Source organism: Numida meleagris, chromosome 1 (assembly GCF_002078875.1).
Source record: "Numida meleagris isolate 19003 breed g44 Domestic line chromosome 1, NumMel1.0, whole genome shotgun sequence".
Taxonomy (NCBI): domain Eukaryota; kingdom Metazoa; phylum Chordata; class Aves; order Galliformes; family Numididae; genus Numida; species Numida meleagris.
Genome location: NC_034409.1, coordinates 59,194,700 through 59,201,490, shown reverse-complemented (window position 1 = coordinate 59,201,490; position 6,791 = coordinate 59,194,700). Strand labels below are relative to the sequence as shown.

Here is a 6,791-nt window from a genome sequence, read left to right as displayed (position 1 = left end):
CCTCAGCAGCCACCTTAGAAATGCCAGGCTCTATGGCTCCCACCAGACCCCCCCCCCCCCCCCCCCCCCTCGCATGGAAGGAGGTAGCCAGCAGCCCTCTTTGCTCCATTTTTATCTCAAAAAGCGACAAGGTGTGGGACCTCCAAAGCGCTACGCTCTGCCCTCCGGGTGAGGTCTAGAATCAAGGCAGGGCCGGAGCTCGGGGCGCTGGTGGGCGCACCCTCACCGCGGTGACTCCTCCCGAGCTCGTCGTGCCCCACCGTCAGGGCAGCGAGGGCGGGCCGGGACCCGGAAGAGGAGCCACCGCCGCCCGCCTGACTTCCCCGGCTGGAAAGCAGAAAGTCAGGCAGGCAGACGCCATGCTGCAGTTCGTGGTGAGGCTCCGCGGGCGGTGGCGGCGCCGCCATTTCGCGGCGGGGCGGAGCGGAGCGAGGGGGTGGTGGGGTGAGGGTTGCGCCGCGGGGCGGCGGCGGAGGGGCCCGCTCCGGATGGGCCTCACATCGAGAAAGCGCGGGGCTGGGGCGTGCCCCCGCCGCGGGCTGTGGTGTGGTGGGTGCTCGGTTTTGGTTCATCGCCCTGTAGAGAGGTTCTTCTCGGTCATTCTGAAAACGGGGAGTTAATGCCTTATTTCTCTCCAAGTCCCGCCCTTAGTTTGTCGTTAAGGTTCAGCACATTTTCCTTGCTTGCTGTTGTATCCTCTTACTGCTCAAATTTCTCTGCATCGTACATGTACCTTGCTCCTGTTATGAGGGTGATGATTTTCAGCATCAGGAAGATGCAGGTTTTCTTACATATATGTTAAGGCAAGTGGTAATGCTTCATTACTGCCTTGCATTAAACCCCTCCAACAGAAGAACGTTGAATGATGAGACACTTATTTTTTCATTTTAATTTTCTTTTCTGTCCCTATGTGTTCTTCTAAATGTGAGGTGGATGTCAGCCTCTTAACCCAGGGAACAGTGATAGGACAAGAGGTAATGGCCTTAAGTTGCACCAGAGGAGGTTCAGGTTGGATATTAGGAACAATTTCTTCCCAGAAAGAGTGGTGATGCAGTGGTACAGGCTGCCCAGAGAGGTGGTGGAGTCACTGTCCCTGGAGGTGCTCAAGAACCGTGTGGATGTGGCACTGAGAGGTGTGGTGCAGCTAAACTGGTGTTGGACAAGATGATCTCAGTGGTCTTTTCCAGCCTTAATGATTTTGTGATTCTTCTGGATGTCTGAGGTTTGATGCCTGCCTGCTCTTAATTAGTTATTTAATGCTGGGATTTTCACTGACAAGTTCAAAAATACATTACCTGACCAAAGTAATAATAAAAGATGCTTCTCTCTGCTGTTACAGAGCACAGAAACAGTCCCCATTTTCATTCTAGTGGTGTGCAAGTCATTGGAAGGTCTACTCTAGATTTTCAGTGTGTTCAAACACTTAATGACATCCTTTAATCTTTAAAAGGGGAAGACTGAATCAGCTGGTTAATAAGTTCCATACTCAGTGTTGATAGAAGAGATGGCCCTTTATAACTTGTGAGTCTTGCACGATTTTATGAATCAAAAAAATAAGTGCTATTTTGTATCTCAATTTCAAAACGAAATGGAACAACAAGCAGTTTTGAAAACCTCAGTCTCTTCTGTAGCGGTCTTTAATTGTCTGTCTCCGCTCCATTGAAAACACTCAGTAACAGTAAATATACAGAGTCACCCTTAAAGTTTCTGTATTTATCAACTCTACTGCTTGCTGCTAATGTTTATTCTTTCTTTCTTTCTTTTTTTTCTTTTTCTCTTCCAGTTGCTAGATGGAAGCCTCTTATTATGGCTTCTCAATTAATGCCTGAAAGTTTGACAAGTGATACATTAGTTCTGAATTTTCTTCCTCTTTGGGTGTAGACTGGGTGTTTGACTTTTGTTGTTCCTTGTTAGGGCTGTTGCAGGGAGATAAAGGGATAATCTTAACAACCTTACATTTTTGTTACCCAGAGTTAAGCATAAAATAAACATTTGCTTAAAATGCAACTTCAAATTCTGCGTATTGGAAGACCCTGAACTTTCATCAGCTTTGTTGTTGCTAATTAACATGCACATTTTAATTGGCTATATTTTTTTGCAGTCCAAATTATAGAAGTCTGAATAGTGAGACTTTTCCCTCTGCTTGAATTGTTAATTATTAAAGTGAACATAACTGGGTAGCTTGCTTTTGAATGCAATGCTGGACTTATCGATAAAGGCATACACTTAAGGGGAATGCTAATGTCAGCACCATCTGTACTGAATAAGGCCTGTCATCTGGTAGAATATGACGTAGTTGACCCATCCTTGGAAATATTCTAGGGTAAAAGCCCAGAAGCCTGCTTATAAGCAAGGACTTGGTTTGTGTTTTCAAGTGAATTCCCAAACAAAGATATGTATGCTAGAGGCTGAGGAAACTTGTTAGAGTGATACACTACATCAAGAGAAATTGTAAGTCTAGTATACCCGGTGCAACGATTAGTAATGTCTTCCAAAGTACTTATTTAACTAACTATTAAAACTGCAACTGCAAACTACAACCATTGCAGTATACACAAATAGAACAGTGATTCTTCTTAAATTGTAAACACTCAGCTTCTTGAAAAGTAATTATAAACAGATAATAAGATCAAAAATCCGTGCAAGAAAATACTGAATTTATTGCAGTTGTGGCTCATGGGGCAGCTTTCAACAAAGTTTTGTTTTATGCAGCTAGGTTTCAGCACTGATATTTGTGGAGTCTGAGTCACTGAAAAAATGAAATGTTCTGTATCCTGTTTTGGGCATGGAAAAGATGTCTACTCAGATGTGATGGTAAAGTTGTTGTGGACAGTAGTTTTTTAATTTTCTTAAAATATTCTTATTTTGGCAGCATAAGTGACCATAAGCAATAATAATATTCTTAAATAGAACTGGAATGGAGGCACAGCATTGGTAGTCTCCCAAAACTGTCAAAAGGAGCTTTCATAGGATAGTATGTCCTTATTGAGGAATGTAACAATTAATTATCCAGAACCATTTGGAGCTCCTGACTGAAAACCATATAGTCCCTCTTTGAAGAAAGGAATTTATTTTCCTCCCAAAGTGATGTTACATTTAAGGATTTTCTTCAGCTGGCAAGGAGGGGTATGGAACAGGAACTGTGCTTCCATTTTGCTCTTGCTCTCCTTCCAGGTCGCAGTTTCACAGCCAAACTTTAAGCAACGGCAAGTTTTTTTGTCAAAAGTAGTTGTACCTGCTTCCAACCAACGGTGCTTTCCTGCCTTAGATCAGAGCAGATTTGTCTGAAAACTTATCTAGGAGGTGCAGAGTTGCTGGTGTTACAGAAGAGAAGCAGCAACAGTAAAGCCCTGGAGCAAAGTGGAGAGGGATGAGGAACTGCCCCTCAGTGACAGTGCAGTTCTGTATGAGTTCAAGTTGAGGGGGAAGCACCTTTTAAAGTATCTTTCTGTTCTAAAATTTCAGCTCTGTTACTTGTATTATTAATGTGTTGAATCATTCTGTGGCCTGTCCTTCCCTCTGTAGCGCAGAATGTTGTTTTACTGAGGTATTGCTGTAGGATTTTCAGCTGTGGATCATGATCTTTGAGTTACGTGGGCCCCTGCTGCTGTGTAGTTGTACTTTTCCACTCTGATGGGAGTTACTGCCTTTGTAGGTTTGTAAAGAATTTTGCAGACAAAGATGATCATAGGCTTATCCAAACAGTCTTGGAGACATACTTAAAATACAATTGTGCCTTATTTTGGAAATTATTATAAGGTTTTCTTGGTGAGGTGGTTGAGTAAAATTTTATCTCCTTGGAAGAAAGATGCAAAAGTATGACTGGAATTGAAATTCCTTCAGTTTTCAAATGTTTTTAGTTTTCATTTTAACCAAAGGGCTTTTGATAGAAGGACACTAACTATTCTCTTCTTTTCTTTTCAGCTTGGTTTTACTCTTGGCAATGTGGTTGGGATGTATCTGGCTCAGAACTACGATGTATGTATCCTTGTATTCTCAGAGTTGAAGTTAATTTGAATTGAAAATATAAGAATGTTTTCCCTCAATCAAAATCAAATCAGTCTTTATCTTGATGTTTTTACTGGATTCGAATGGAATACAAATTGTACTAACTTTAGTTACAGATGAACTCAAATTTAAATGGAACCAAAACATCTATCTCCTTGCTATCTCATCTGTGAGGAAGTAATGATTAGACCCTCAAATAATTCTAGAGCACAGTTATTGTAGCTAGGCATATATAGAGATAGAATCCTTTGATGTATCAGTCCCACTTGGCTACTTGCAGGCTAAAGGAGTAAAATTTAACATGAAGTTGTTTCCTTTTATTTTGTAATCTATACCAGACTAAAGCTTAAGTCTCACCAGGTGTATTTTTTTTTTTTTTAAGTCTCTGACATTTATGTCTCTCATATTCAGTACTCAAGTCATCTTACTAGCAGAATTCTTATGTTTTGTCCACTACTCTGAGGCAAAATTTTGTGATGCTTCCTGTCTAGTCAATCCAGTAACAATAATAATAGTCTGCTGTTTCTTTCCAATATGTGTTTTTTAAAAGTTACGGAAACGTGGTCAAAAGAAAATATTGTGTATCAATATGTGCTGTAAACACAATGCAGTGTTTTTCTGGAAGCACTAATAATACGTTGCCACAAGAGGGGGACTTCTGCTTTTGATTTGGAGGAAATGGTTCACTGGAGGTATTATGACTTGAAGTATTAAAATGGTAATTTTATTGCTGGTATCAAAAATATTTTTCTTAGATTGCATCTAAGGTGAACTTGTGTTAATGAGGTCCTAATTCTGCAACCATGTACAACTGTGCTTAGTTATAAGCACATGGATAATTCTGCTGATAGCAGTGGTCTTCTCTTGCTTTATTGTAGATGTCGGGCTTGTTATGGGTTGAGCTTTTAATTTTGCTTTCTCAAAAGGGAAGAGATAAACTTCTGACATTTTCTGTACTGTCACTCTCAAACAATCCAACCAAATGACTGCAATTTGTTTGAATTGAATATTCTGCTGTATGATCAGGGCATGAGTGAAGTAAATATTCCTGATTTTCTTTATAAATACCAATGAAAATGTTCACTTGCATTCATTTACTCAGTTAACTTATAAAATCACAGGAATATCCTGAGTTGGAAGGGACCCATGGGGATCATCAAGTCCAAAATCCTGTGTTGTTGCTTCTCAATTTAAGTTCGAGTTGTGAGTCTGTCCTCAACGTTAAAAATTTTGTGGGTTTTTTTCCCCAAGTGGTTTATGCTGACTGATTTCTTTGTCAAAATGCTTTTATTTGCAAAAGAAAGCTGAAAACTTGAAGTTCACAAGCGATAAATTGAATTTTCATTCAAGTATGAAACTGCGTAAGGTTGCCAATTTTCAATGCAGTAAACTTCCCCACTGGGGAATTTTGGTGTCCGCAAAATGGATCAAGAGATATATTGCTTCACAAATTTCTTTGGAAGATATTTGCTGTTCTTGAACATCTTTTCTGTCTTTTGGGTTTTTTTTTTTGTTTTGTGTTATGGGTTGGTTTTTTTTTATTAGCATAGTGCAATCTACCTTTCCTTCCAAATTCATTACGATGCCTATACATCAGCGTTGGAATCATTTATTCTTTGGCAGTTCATCCTGTCAGTGAGAAAGCCAGACTGATCTTAAGGAATTTCCTCTGAAGTGATTTCTTCTCCTCCTCCTTTTCTCCTCAATACTGGCTGACTTTTTTCCAAACAATCTGCCTGTTCAAAAATATTTCCTGAAGCCCAGGTGGGGTACTTTCCTCTGCCATCTGCTTAATGCTTTTAACCTCTATGAAAATTAGTAGATCCCAGAAGCAAGCATCTTTTAGAAAGTGGTTTAAACTTTTTAGAATTTCTTGCTGTTTTTATGGTATGATCTTACCTACTCTTTGAGATCACATAAATCATGTTGTTGTTGTTTAGTTTTGTTTCTTTCTTGTTTTTGTCTTTAAAGATTCCTAACATTGCAAAGAAGCTTGAAGATTTCAAGAAAGATGTGGAAGCTAAGAAGAAACCTCCCAGTGACAAGTCCTAAGGGAGCAGTGTTACCCAGGTCACTTCTGTGCATGCATCAAGGATGCAATTTATCTTTCTGTTGACGAAGATCAAGTAGAGGTTTGGCATGGGAGGTTCCTCCACTTTTAGTCTCCTAGAGCCAGAATGTCCTTGTTCTGAAAAAGCAACCATGAACTTTTCCTGGGACTGATTTTCAAGGGTTTCAGAATTTTGGATTTGCAACTGATAATATGACTGGATAAGATCATTTGTATTTTTTGTTATTGCTTTTCCTAGTATTTTGTAACCCATTTTTACCTGTTCCAACTGGAAAATAGTGTTAGTCCTGTTATTATGTATACCTCACACTTTGTAATACTCTAGATCTTAGAACATCTCAAGAGAAATTAAATGCATCAAGAAGTAACTTTCAGGGTTTCTTGTAATTTGTTATGATTACTTCTTAAGATCTGCATTCCCTCACTGGAGATGGGAACTTCCTGGGATCCTGAGATGGGAAACGTGACAGTAAAGTTCATTTGTCAAACTATCCTCCTGGAGGGAGGGAGAAGTTCCCACTTTGTCCATTATGTTAAATGATCACTTCCACCAGTGTAAAAATTGCACAAATGTGGATGAATCTAGAATGCATGAAAGGTTGCCAACTTTAAGCCTCGTTTCATTGTTTCTTCTACTATTGCCTCTTTCTCTATTTTCCATTCCAATTTTTTTTTTTTTTAACCTGAGGATATCTTTGGAATGATGGGTAGG

General features: G+C 39.9%; 1 protein-coding gene across 1 annotated transcript; it reads left to right on the top strand.

Moving 5' to 3' along the window:
• Positions 220-6,447, top strand: C1H7orf73 (chromosome 1 C7orf73 homolog). Its single transcript, XM_021388685.1, has 3 exons — positions 220-374; positions 3,925-3,978; positions 5,980-6,447. The coding sequence occupies exons 1-3, from the start codon at positions 360-362 to the stop codon at positions 6,058-6,060; spliced, it is 150 nt and encodes a 49-aa protein (XP_021244360.1). The 5' UTR covers positions 220-359; the 3' UTR covers positions 6,061-6,447.